Here is a 14,002-nt window from a genome sequence, read left to right as displayed (position 1 = left end):
GAGGAGTCGGGCATTTGTCGAGAAGTGGGACCTTACATTTTCTGCTAGTGTATCTCTGCTTATTATTTTTTCATTATTTGGTTAAGATTGTTGTGCTGTTTTGAATCCCTTCCTCTTGTGTTTTGTGTTGTCTTGGTTTGTTTTGTTTTTAGGTTGATTTTAATTTTTAATGTAAACCGCCTTGTTGCGTAATTTTTATGTGAATGGCAGTATGTTAAATTCGAAATAACATAACTAAATAAAATGTGCGTTAAATGAAAATTCTACCATACTTCAGTAAAAGGGTCCCTTAATGTCATTTCATCATGGTTAGAAGAGCATTGATTGAAACAGAATCCTTCCAAATCCCAAGCAATATAGATTACAGGAGCTCTTCCTATTTCCCAAATTATTAGGACAAGATGTACTAGTTGAATCCACAATCAAGACTTAGGTGTAACCACTGATTCATGTGTTACAACAGTGGTCAAAAGTTGCTTTACTGCCTTGCATTTTATTAGGTTTGTTCATGCTTATCTTGATCAATCATTTTTGCATAAATTAGTACGTGATCTAGTACTTAGTAGACTCAAATATGGAAATGTGTTATTTTATTAATTACCTAAATATACTAGTAATCATCTACAAAGTATTCAAAATATGGCCATTGATCTGATCAAAGGAGCATGAAAATTTGATATGAGGTCTCTGTTACTAAGGTCCTCTTTTACAAAACCTCACTACCGATTTTTGGTGCAGCAATTGAGAGGAAGCCCATTCAATTCCTGCGGGCTTCCTCTCATTTGCCACACGGGAATCACTAGCATGGCTTTGTAAAAGAAGCCCTAAAAGAAGTACATTGCTTACTATGCTCTTATTGAATAAAATGTAAACTTATGGTTTTTGGCACAAAGGACGTTTTATTCTGGGATGCCATTTTATTTATCTTGACACTTAATCCCATATTATCCTAATGGAGTATTACATTCTGAGTCTCAAAGTTGTGCAGTGATCCCCTCTAATTATCGTGTGAGAGCTGATACTACTAGGAATTGAACATGTTTTTTCTTAGACCATGTTCTTTGGAACTCTCTTTCACAGGATTTGCGTATGGAAGTACATTTAGAACAGTTCAAAAAAGGTCTTAAAACCCAAGATTGGCCTTATTTGGTATCATGGCTGGTTCAAACTCTTAGAGGGGGCAGCAGCTTGATTATATTTAATTTTGATTTATATGTGTACTTGCTGTTTTTTTTTAATGTTCCAGTGCTTTTTTCTTTGTGTGCATGTTTATGGATTTTCATTTGTAATATGTTATTATTTTAACTATTTGTTTTTACGCTGAACCTACTTTGTAAACCACTTTGATTTGGATTTACCTAGAAGGGTGGTGTATTAAAAGATGGGAATAAGACTAGCCAAGACACACAGTATCAGTATATATGCCCTGATCCAAAAGATAAAGGCAGACACCCAAAACTCCTGACTGAATCCTTCAAACAAAAGGGGTTATAACCCCAAAATTATTTCCAAAAAGATTTCTTCTTTACTTAAAATATCCAGGGGAAATCTGTTAAGAAAATCACAGAGTGCATATGTCTCATGGAAGGACATTTTCGATATGACGTTTAAGTCTGACTTTGGACGTTTTGCAAAAAAACGTCCAAAATCTAAATAGGAAAGAAGGTTATTTTGGAAAAAAGAAAAACATCTGTCTTTTTTTTTTTTTTTTCAAAAATACTGTTTTGTAAAAATGTCCAAGTGCAAAATGTACAAAATCAAGCCATTGGGATGTAGGCGGAGCCAGCATTTTTAGTAGACTGGTCCCCCTGACAGTAATAGGGCACCCTAGGGGGCACTGCAGTGGACTTCATAAAAGGCTCCCAGGTATACACCTCACCATTGCTCCTTTATCTTGTCTGTTAAGCCCCCCAAAACCCACTGCCCCCCAACTGTACACCACTACCATAGCCCTTATGGGTGAAGGGGGCATCTATTCGTGGGTATAGTGGGTTTCTGGTGAGTTTTGGAGAGCTCACAGTTTCCTCCACAAATGTAACAGGTAGAGGGAGGTAGGAGCCTGGGTCCACCTGTGGGTCCACCTGTCTGCAGATCACTGCACCACTACTAGACTACTCCAGGGACCTGCATGCTATTCTAATGGCCCTGTGCATAACATCTGAGGTTGGCAAGTAATGTTTTTCATCACATTTTTGGGGAGATGGGAGGGGGTTAGTGACCACTGGGGGAATGTGGGGAGGTCACCCCTGATTCCATCCAGTGGTCATCTGGTTATTTATGGCACCTTTTTGTGCCTTATTTGTTTTAAAAACAGGTCTAGCTCAAAATGTCTTTGTTTTAGTCCTGGGTGTTTTTGTTTTGTTCCATTATGGCTGAAAAACGTCTAAGTCTTAGGAACGCCCAAGTCCCACTGAACACGTCCCTGACACGCCCCCTTGAGGTTTGGATGGACTTATGACGGACTTCATAGAAAAACATCTAAAAATAGGTTTCGAAAATACTGATTTGGAGGTTTTTGTGAGAAAAACGTCCAAATGCTGCTTTATGCCACTTTTTAGACATTTTTCTGTTTTGAAAATGAGCCCATTAGTAACATACAACCAAACCTTGAAAACTGAGAAAGATCATAAAAGAGCTAAAGCCTCTGCTCCTAGAGGTTGAGTCACTAGCAACTATCTAATCTTAAGGAAAAGTTAGTTAAAAAAAAAAAACCTCCTGAAGGAAAACAGAGAGAATGGCACAGATCCTTGTAATATACCATGCACCAAACTACACCAGCACATACAACAGGACTCCACAGGTACCCAATGGGAAAGACATTCAACACAAGAGGATCCGACTCATACTCCTCTTCTAATACAGTACAGTATGTATTATGTAATGCATGTGAAGGACACTACACTGGTTAAAATGGAAGTTTCTAATTACAAACAGCATAAAATATTTTGAAGACATTGAGGGGCATTTTCGACCGGGGACGCCCATCTCTAAGGGGGCCCATCTCCGAGGACGGCGCCGCGAAGGGGCGAGGCTGACCGTATTTTCGAACGAGATGGCCGGCCATCTTTCGTTTCGATAATACGGTTAGGGCCGGGTTTGAGATGGCCGGCCTTGGTTTTTGCCGATAATGGAAACCGAGGCCGGCCATTTCAAACCCGGCCAAATCCAAGGCATTTGGTCATGGGAGGAGCCAGCATTTGTAGTGCACTGGTCCCCCTGACATGCCAGGACACCAACTGGGCACCCCAGGGGGCACTTCTAAAAATTAAAAAAAAAAAAAAAATTAAAATAGCTCCCAGGTGCATAGCTCCCTTACCTTGGGTGCTGAGCCCCCCAAATCCCCCCAAAACCCACTCTCCACAACTCTACACCATTACCATAACCCTTATGGGTGAAGGGGAGCACCTACATGTGGGTACAGTGGGTTTTGGGGGGGTTTGGAGGGCTCCTATTTACCACCACAAGTGTAACAGGTAGGGGGGGATGGGCCTGGGTCCGCCTGCGTGAAGTCCACTGCACCCACTAAAACTGCTCCAGGGACCTGTATACTGCTACAATGGACCTGAGTATGACATTTGAGGCTAGCATATAGAGGCTGGCAAAAAAAGTTTTTAAAGTTGTTTTTTTGAGGGTGGGAGGGGGTTAGTGACCACTTGGGGGAGTCAGGGGAGGTGATCCCCGATTCCCTCCAGTGGTCATCTGGTCAGTTCGGGCACGTTTTTGGGACTTGGACCTGAAAAAAAAGGGACCAAATAAAGTGGACCAAATTCTCGCCAGGGACACCTTTTTTCCATTATCGGGCGAAGCTGGACATCTCAAAGCATGCCCCCATCCCGCCCCCGCTACCCTACCGAAACGCCCCCTTGAAGTTTGGCTGGCTCCGCGACGGAAAGCAGTTGGCGCCGACCAAAATTGGCTTTCGATTATACCGATTTGGCCGGCTTTAGGAGATTGCCGGCCATCTCCCGATTTGTGTCGGAAGATGGCCAGCGATCTCCTTTGAAAATAAGCTGGATTTTGAACAATATGATACAAATCCTCAACTCGATGTGAAGTGGCAGTCAAATAAGCAAACAGAACAGAGTGGATAAATTTGGTCCTTGAGGGTTATCACCAAGTCAGATTTTCAGGATTTTCACAATGATTAAGCAGACTTTTGTTTGCATACAGTGGAGGCAGTACAAGCAGTATATCTCATTCATATTGACTGTGGAAATCCTGAAATGAGGGACTGAGTTTGGCCACCCCTGAAATAGCTCATTAGGAATTATTCAGAAGGGAATGAAGAATAAAATGGAGAATGTTAAAATACCTCTATATTGATCCATGGTGCAACCACACTTTGAAAGGCTATTCATTTTGGAGATGAGGGCTGAGAGGAGAAAAGATAATGATCTATAAAATCATAAGTGGAGTTCTGAGGGAGTCTATAGGAAACTACCGCTCCTCCTTAATGACACTCCCTCACAGTTAAGTCCTAGGGCAGGGCCTAGAACAGGGAAGTGGTGGCTCCATATTGTGGCAGTGGTGGGATTTAGATGTCTTTGCAGTTAAGACAACCCACATATCTCCAGCAATTGAGGCCTTTATAGTGGTGGAGTTTTGTGAAAGGCTAAAGAGAGTAGCCCTGCCTTAGGTAGCAAGGGAATATAGACAACAATGCAGTAAAAGCCAAATAGGGGGGGGGGGGGTGTCCCTCTTTTTTCAGAGTGCACAAGCGCTGCAGGCAAAATATGGAGAAACTAATCCAGGCCCTAGTGGAGGGCCAGCAACAGCAATTCGTGCAAGATCAACAATAGCAGTTCATGCACTTTCTGGTAAATTTTGAAAGGACTGTTTGCATGGCTGGCTGGCCAGAGGCAACATGGACTACATATTTGGGGAATTCATTAACCGGCAGTTACCAAACCACATTCCAGAGCATGAATCCTAATGGCCAGACTGCCTATAAGGATTTTAAGGCCACCATCCTGGAGTGGGCAGGGTTATTCCAGAAGCCTGTAGGCAGAGGTTCAGAAAAAGCACCCTCCAGGTAAAAAGCTCCTCACAGCTTTTTCTACAGACTGAAAGAGATTTCATGGAAGTGGCCATAACCGGAGGAAAAATCGAGCATGGAAATAACGAACATGGTACACCTGGAGCAGTTTCTGGATGGGATACCTCAGGCTATAAGACAATGGATGAGGCAGCAGCCCAGGTTGATGTTGGAGACTGCTTTGGAAGTAGCGGAAATTTTCCACCAAGTGCAACCAGTCCCCGAACTGGAAAAAGAGAGAAAACCAGGTGGAAGCCCAGGAGGGCAGAAAGAGATGGTTGAGGTCAAGCACCTCAAGGAGAGAAAGCCATTGGTAAGCTTAGGAACTCAGAAGGGAAGGTCAGAACAATGGAGACCATCCCCATCCAGAACATAGTGGCCCATATGGATCTGGGGACAGAAACAGGGCACTTTCACTTGCTGTAAGTGTGGAGACAAGGGACACATGGCAAGAAACTGCCCAGGAGTGAGCAAAGAGGCCATGGATGTGAATGTCATAGATCCACACTTCTCTAATTTTGTGGAGGCCTCCCCTCCCAGAGGCAAGAACTTTGTGCTCCAGGTTGAACTCAAAGGGAGCCCCTACCAAGTGTTGGTGGACTCCAGTAGTGTGAAAACCCTCATCTAAAGAGGAATCCTCACCCAACTTCAAGTGAATTATGAACGGACAGTACTTTTAAATTGCATAAATGGGGATCAGAAGAAATACCTAACTGCTCAAGTTTCTTTTTAAAACTGCAATTGGAGAGTCCTAGGTATAGGTTGGGGTTTTGCCTTGGCTACCCTATGTCATCTTCCTGGGCAGGGATTTCCCAAAGTTCAAGGCCCTATGGGAACAGCTAACAGCTGACCCAGAGAAGGAGGAAGAATCCTTCCCCAATATCTTCTCTTTGGAGGATCCTGATTTGTATGGGGAGAGTCCCAAGTTACCCAAGCTCTGCCAGCAGCGTCACCTAGAAAAGTTACTCTGTCCCAAATTTAGGAGCTGCAGTAGATGAGGACCCAAGTGCAGATGAAGCACAGGAGATCCCTGACCCCTTAGAGAATGGGACCAAATGGACTGGGGAGGAAAATCTGGAAAATGTTAAGAGTGCTTAATTAGAGGATGAGTCCTGTAGACAGGCACAAGCTGAATGGTACTATGGGTGATCAGGACCCCTCTAAGATAGTTGCCCCATGTTTTATACTAAGCCATGACCTGCTATACAGAGTGGACAAGGGATCCTTGGAAGGGGAAGAGGTAGAGCAATTGGTAGTGCCTCATCCCTACAACAGGCAGGTTATTCAGTTAAGAGGTCATCTTGAGGAAGAGAAAACCTGAGAGTGGATATTGGGCTGGTTCTTCTGGCCAGGCTTACATAAATAGGTCCAGTTCTATTGCCAGTCCTGCCCATCCTGCTAATTGAGCAGTCTTGCAAGGGTTTCACCTGTCCCTCTCATACCCATGCCGAAAACCCATTTGAGAGAATTGGCGTAGATTTGATGAGACCCTTTGAGTGAACCATCCGAAGCAGCAAATATATCCTGGTCATCTTAGATTATGCAACTCGCTACCTGGAAGCCATTGTATTGCCCAACATGAAGGTCACTGCAGTAGCCAAAACACTGTGGGAACTCTTCCCAGATGAGAATGCCAATGGAGATCCTGACTGATCAGGGGACCACCTTCATGTCACAAGTCATGAAGCAAGCGTGATTTATTGATGGTAAAAACTTTAGTGTACCACTCCTACACCGATGGGCTGGCTGAACTTTTTAACAAAATGCTGAAACAGATGTTGAGGAAATTTGTGGATGAAGATGGGGAAAACTGAGACACCTCCTCCTCTAAGTGATGTTCGCTGTGCGAGAGGTACCCCAGAATTTGACAGGCTTCTCTCCCTTTGAGTTACTATATGGGAGAAGACCCCTAGGAATCTTGAATTTTGTCCAAGAATCCTTGGAAGAGGAACTTAATCACAGCAATAAACAAATTTAATATAATGCAATCAGTATTCAAGGTTCCAGAATAAGGGAAGCTTTAATCCACATATCCATCTGACCTGGACAGCAGCCTGATTCAGCTGAGAGCATTCGTCACCTGGTGTCATGGACCAGAGTCAGATGGCAGAATGCTGCCACAGAAACTGATGGATACTTTGCTTAAATATGGGTTGCAATGAACTTTCCCTAATGTCTATACAGTACGGGATCGACCCGTTGTCAGATAAGTGAAAAGTTGGATAACATGGAAAACATAGTAACCCCTCAAACAATGCATAAGCAAAGGCTGCAAAAGCAGGATCCAGGTCACAATGGTGCTGTTTTACTGTAAAAGTAGGGTCCCGGGTCTGAAACAAATTGTCTCGGGTGCGAAACTTCCCTCTGTGCTATGCTGGAAAATGGAAAGATAAACAATGACATCACCGGGAGATCTGTTGGATATGCCGGATGAACGGATTATGGAAGGTTGGATAATTGAGACTGTACTGTATAGCTCTGAAACTGATTTTAACCTTACCGGTGACAAATTGTGAGGGAGAACGATAATTCTCAAGTGTGGGATAAAGATGAGCTGCATGCATGGATGAAACAGGAACGACTGAATTCACTTTCACTCATGTCAATTGAAAGTAAACTTACTAAACAAACTTTGATGATGTGGTGGATGAGTTTTCACAGAGAAAAGCAAGGCAAAAGCCTCTATGAGGATACTGTACTATAGGCCCTATATCTATGTGAGCAGTAGGTCTCCTATTAATCTGTTAGACAGCAATTGCAAATACCAGGGCAGTACATTGATTAAAAGCTTTAATCACAAAATTAATTGTGCTCAAAAATTTTAATTGCACAATTAATCGCATAAAGGGTCCCCCTCACATTTCCTCCTGTACAGTGCAAAATATAGACAGCAGATGTAAATTTTCAACACTGACATATTTCAGCTACTAAACTGAAAATGAAACATTTTTCTTACCTTTGCTGTCTTGTGATTTTATTTTTCTAATCACTTGTTACCTGCTTCTGGTTCTGCTTCCCCTGTCTGTGTTCTGAACTCTGTTTCAAGGGCATCCTATCCATTCACTATTTATTTTCTCTCTTCACTTCCTGCCATATATTCATCTTTCAAGTTCAACTTTCTTCCATTTTTCTTCCTCCTGAAATCTGACTAGTTTTCATCTATTCTCTTCCTTTCACCTCATCTCCATGGGCACCATCTCCTCATGTCTCTCTTCCCTTTCCCTCCCCTCAACAAGCACCATCTCCTCTCTTTTTTTCTTCACTTCCCTTCCTCTCTTCTTTATTCCCTTCCCCCTCCATGAGCACAATCTTCTCTCTTCTCCCCTCCCCTCCATGGGCACCATCTCCTTTCTTCTCCCCTTCCCCTCTCCAAGAGCTCCATCTCTTCCCTTCTCCCTTCCCCTCCCCTCCCCTCCCCTCCATGGGCATCATCTCGCTTATTTTTTTATCCCATCCCCTATTTCAGATCCAGGCATCTTTGCCTACACTCCGGCATCTCGCACTGTCCTTCCCCCCACCACCCACTCTACATAGTCTCTCAGTTTTCTCCTGTGGGTCCCAGTATCTTTGTCTGCCACTCCTCTCCCCCTCCACTCAGTCATCTGAGTCTCCCCAATCCTCTCTGCTTGCCTTTACTATATGCAGCACTAGATGCCCGTTGCATCTTTCAGGTCGGGAGCCCTCCTTCTGTAGTGTCCCACCGACAGAAAACAGGAAGTTCTGTCAGAAGAGGCGGGAGCTACAGAAGGAGGGCTTCCGGCTTGAGAGAAGCAGCTTGCGTCTAGTGCTGCATACCTCCTTGGTGCTACAAACAGTAAAGGCAAGCTGGGAGGGGGAGGGAGAGATACCAGAGCATGTGTGTACGGGAAGAGGAATCAGCAGAAGCAGGAGAGAAGAAGGAGAAAACTGAAAGAAGAGGACAAAGGGAGAGACAGAGAGAGACACAGGTAGTGGAGCAAGGAGCAGAGACTGTAATGTGATTAACGAGTTAAAAATGCATTAAATATGCAACCCTACTAATTACATGTACAACAGCCCATGAGCTAGATCCTTGATGTTATATACATATTTGTTTAACTTTAAAATACAACTTGATGTTATATGTGTATTTGTGCTTGTTTAAATTTTAAAACACTTGCATAGTTGCATGTATATTGTGTTCCTTGTTTGATGGATAGGAAAATTATGTACTTGGCAGATGTGGCCAAGAAAGGGGAGGGAGCACTATGTGCTAGTTGGCCCAGGGGCCCACATACTTGTGATCAGCCTCTAGCCATATCTATAGCTTAATGACATCAGACTCTATATATTAGGAAAGAAACAGTAAGAGTTATGCATACTGTAATGAAGCTGTTAATGCATTAAATAATTCCAAATGGGGCTCAACCTAAAACCCCACAGGAAGGGTCTTTATTTGGGTTTCCTGAAATAATATTTTAGAGTACAGGATGTAATAATTTTATCCACTGCAGTCAATAACTGTTTATCTCCTGGAAATGTTTGTAGTCTGGAACATGGGTGGATCAAACTGTTTGAGATTACTCAGTTTAATTTATTATATAATATTTGTTTTTCCTTTTATTCTTTCAGGCTGGCCTTGGGCAACAGTGACAGTTCTTGGATTCCTGTATTGCTGCTCTAACATTGGAATAGAACGAGACAAAATTTATTCTTAGCGCTAACAGTTCTGCATAGATCTTCAGTCATCAACAATGACTACAGAATTAATTGGATGGGTCAGCTCTTCTGAATATGGATCAATAACTATATGACTCCTATTCTGGTCTCTTCACTGACTCAGGTCATCATATCCCAGATCTCAAAATCAATTCTGTGTTCAGTTGTACCTGCTGAAAATAAATACACTCCTCACTTCTAGGAGTCAAAGCCATTCATTTCAACAGTCAGCAGAGAAACAAAGTCATTTTGAAACCTGAAAGAAACAACAAAAAATCCATATCAAGTCCAAATGGCCGATCAAGTCAATAGAAACCTCTTCGGAGAAAATGTGAATCCGAGCTGGGTCATACGTCTCTAATGAACAGTGGAGACATCTTGCATTCCATGATACATTTGTTTAATCGAAGGAAGTTGTTGTCATCTTTTTCCCTACAAAGGTAGTGTTCTTTGACAAATACAGCATTTCTCTATAAATTCTAAACATTATGTACTGTATATTCTGACAAATACCAATTTTTAACGGGAAAAAAAGACATTGTTAAGGTTGGGCTGTATCCATACACACCTGGAAACATGCACCCCGTCACATTTCTAGTATGACTCATGAATGACTCAGTTAAACTGCACATTGTTTGCATCATATTTTGCTATACTAACATTGGCAAGTATTATATAAAAAAATACAGTATTTAAATCATGTTTGTACAGTATTTTTTGCATTTTTTCTAGAGAACTATGATTTGGATATTAATGGGTGATACACAAATGCTTTATGTACAATGAATTTATCTGTTTTAATAAAGTGTTAAGTGATTTGAACCTCTGTTATGTTCTTTGATACAATTTTTCAATGCACATTCATTAGAGTATTGAAAGTTGTCATCTAATTTATGGCCTTTAATGCAGTCAAGACATCACCAGGCCATTATTCAAAAGAACTCATGAATTCAGCGGCAACCCCAACTGCTTAAATGCATTTTTTTTTTTAAATGGGGCCAGATCTAAATATACCTTTGGCCATTTTATATGTTTAAAGAAGGGTTGTAGTTTTTGGAATGGAACAAAGGCAGGCATAAAAACTTACATGCTCAGCAGCAAAATGCAACTACTAACGGTAATATTTAGCCACAGTGGTCAGTGTTGTTTTAAACGCTATCTATCCTGGGATTTTTATACCCAGATATTCAGTGCTGGTATCCAGATACCAGCCAGCACTGAATATCCTGGTACAGGCTGGCGGGTGCTACTTATCCAGGTACCAGTGATGTTCAGATAGGTAACGTGAGAAAGTTAGAACAGCGTCATATTGTGTCCTGACGTTATCTGGTTAGCAGACTTAATATTGTCCCTAACTGAGCAACTCCCAGCTTCATCAACAGACTGTCCCATCTTTTACTTGGATAGTGCTGAAGCACTCTGACTGGATATTCAGCAGCATTATCCCTGGATAAAGCCACTGAAAATCCAAGTATGGACCGTGTGAATGGGACTTACCAGGGTAGGACTCATTCCTACCTGGATAAATCTCACTGAATATAGCCTCCAAATGTATAAGTTATACATAGAAACATAGATAAAGACCATATGGCCTATCCAATCTGCCCATCCACACCAACTGCTTAGTTCTCTAATCCTTTCCTCATACTTAGAGATCCTCAACACGTGTCTCATGTTTTCTGGAATTTAGATACCGCCTTCATCTCTAGCACCCCATGCCATGGAAGTAGCAGGTATAGCTTTAAACAGATGAGATATCCATATAATGTTCTACACTGATTATTAGCTGTGGCCTTTTACATGAAAATATAAGTATTAGTTTAGAAGCGCCTTTTGGCATTTTAGGCATGCATTAACTGGCACTTAAATGAATATTGTGCATAAATGTCTGAAGTTCAATTTTACAAAGCCATCTAAAAAAGAAAAGAGCATGCAAACAGCAAGAGGGCATTGAGCATGTTTGGGGCAGGACTAGGGTGGGTCTAAAAAATGAACATTTATTCCCCATTTCAGTAGAGGAATAAACGCCTGTGTCCTAACAGATCCGTGTTGGGATTTACATCCTAGGACATCTAGGTTTCAGAAAAATGCTCCTACTGAGCAGCGCTCTACTACAGGGATTAGGGGACATTTCCCTCTTAATTCCCCAGTGCTAGACATCCCTTTCAAAAGCCAAACTATAGTGGGCCAATTTTTATGATCCTAAAATGTCTAAAATAAACATTACTGTACAGGCACATAAACATTTTATGTTGCTATTCCACAACGTAAAAGTTCACATTCTCATTTTGACCCTTTGATATTTTAGACATGTATTTTTCTAAAATGGATGTTCATGCGGCAGATCCTGTGCTAAAATGCTGCAGAAGTTGAGATGTCCTGACTTGATTATCTCAATTCCAATCTTTTCTAAAATGCCGCTGATAGCTAAAAACAGATTTCATATCTATTTAAAGCAATATGGTGATCCCACCACGAAAAGTTGACTTGTATAAGAAGTCAATTATAGGCGAGTTCATCACACGAAGATTTAGAGCATAAAAATTATCTTTAGTTTTAAGTGGTTTCTCTGAAAATACTCTCTAGGTCCTATTTTCTTAAATCAAAAAGGGGCCAGTGATAGAGAAGCTTTAAAGTCGAAATCTGCTTTTTATATTTTGCTCCAAGGCCTAATGTATTGTAACACAATATAAATCAATAAATATGATCATCTTGAATGCCATATCTCATTATTCTATTGCTAAAATTGTATCAATGAAGACAATGCAGCATCCTCTTAATTTTGCATTATTGTTATTTGAAGGGTTATTTAAATTTATTTGGTTGACTATAATTCCTTCTGCAACTTGTTAATAATTACTTTTTCAGTCACCATATCTCTTCCTTCGACAAGCAAGATTGAGTTTGGTATACAAGTGGGGTGATTTTATATGATGGAGCTGAGACAGAATTGCTCTCCCACAGCTCAGAACATATGGCGTGTTTCTACGAGGCTGGGGAGAGGCTGCGACGGGAAATCCAGACCCTGCTTCAGCAAGAGCAGCTGCTGCCCGCCAAACTGAGAGAACCCCTGCAGGAAGTTGTGAATTCAGTGGGCAAGCCTTTGCTGTCCTTCCAATTACTGAGGAAATTGTACGGCTTCTTACAGGAGTCTGTTCTTGATCGGGAGCAATGCAGTTCTGGGAGCGGGCTGGGCTGGTGGCTGGCTGGCTGGTTCAGTTATTCCTCCAGCCTTTCCGCTGGGCCGTTGGCGTCTCTGAATTGTGGGCCTTCTTCCTGCGAGCTCCGCCTGAGCCACTTGCCGCTTGGCTTAGTCACCGGACCAGATCGGAGTCGTCTTCTACATTGCCTGTCTCGGCTGCTGCGTGTTGGCAGCTGCTTCGCGTTGGAGAGTCGTTTCGAGTTTGGCTGCACCTTGCTGGGGACTTGCTTCTTTTTGAGTTGCCGGATCCAGCTGATGTCGTCCGCCTCCGGTGACCTCTTCCACTCTTCAGGCCGCATATTGCTGCTTCATCTGCACCTCACCTGCGCTTCCTGGGTATTCCTACAGTTCCCAATTATGGATTGCCTTGCTGAGAGCTGTTCAAGCCACTCTGATCCGTCTCAGCATCTGGTCTTCCACAGTCCATTTTAGACCCTCTTGCCCTTTTCTTTTTACTTCCTACCCTGTTCCTTTTACCCTATCTAATGTAATTGTAATTGATTCCTGTACATTGTAAGCCACTTTGAGTCTGCTTAATGTGGAAAAAAGTGGGGTATAAATGTTCATAAATAAAATAGTGAAAAGTTCTGAGTATGCATAGCCCTTCCCACACACAGTGATTTCTACAGCTGCTCAGTTTATTTTCTTCCTCTATGCCAAATGGGTTGTGACAGAGCTCTCCTGATAAACTTTTTTCTTATATTGTAAATACAATGTTCAGTTCATTGATATTGTTTGATTTTCACAGTTTGTCAACTTAAGTTTTTCTATTCCAATAATATCATCTTTTCACCTGTGCCATCTTTGTTCAGAAACCTTCTCAAAGGACAATCTACAATCATTCTGCCTGGGCTTTAGAGATCCCAGTCATAACTTCAGTAACTGCATGTTCTTCTTAGTCATGTCTATCTCTTGCAAAAATAATAGAATTGAACATGTTCATCGAGATCAAGATCACTTTCAAGATTTTCTGACTGTGGTAGTGGGTACAACAAAGTACAGTAAGGGTCAGCACTGCTATTTTGGAATCTGAAGCTGGGTGGGGCAAGAGCAGAGGGGGACCACTCTCACCCTGGCCCACTAAAATA

At 42.1% G+C, this 14,002-nt stretch overlaps 1 protein-coding gene across 3 annotated transcripts in view; it reads left to right on the top strand.

Annotated features, from left to right (window-relative positions):
• The window catches only part of HHAT (hedgehog acyltransferase), a 354,392-nt gene extending 343,911 nt beyond the window's left edge, over positions 1 to 10,481 (top strand). For all 3 annotated transcript variants that reach the window (XM_030196099.1, XM_030196097.1, XM_030196098.1), the window contains one exon: positions 9,626 to 10,481. In XM_030196099.1, coding sequence (XP_030051959.1) covers positions 9,626 to 9,711 — 86 coding nt within the window. In that variant the 3' untranslated portion in view covers positions 9,712 to 10,481. The remainder of the gene's footprint in view (positions 1 to 9,625) is intronic.
• Positions 10,482 to 14,002: the final 3,521 nt, after the last annotated feature.

This window comes from Microcaecilia unicolor, chromosome 3, assembly GCF_901765095.1.
Source record: "Microcaecilia unicolor chromosome 3, aMicUni1.1, whole genome shotgun sequence".
Lineage (NCBI taxonomy): Eukaryota > Metazoa > Chordata > Amphibia > Gymnophiona > Siphonopidae > Microcaecilia > Microcaecilia unicolor.
This window is presented reverse-complemented; position numbering and strand designations above follow the sequence as displayed.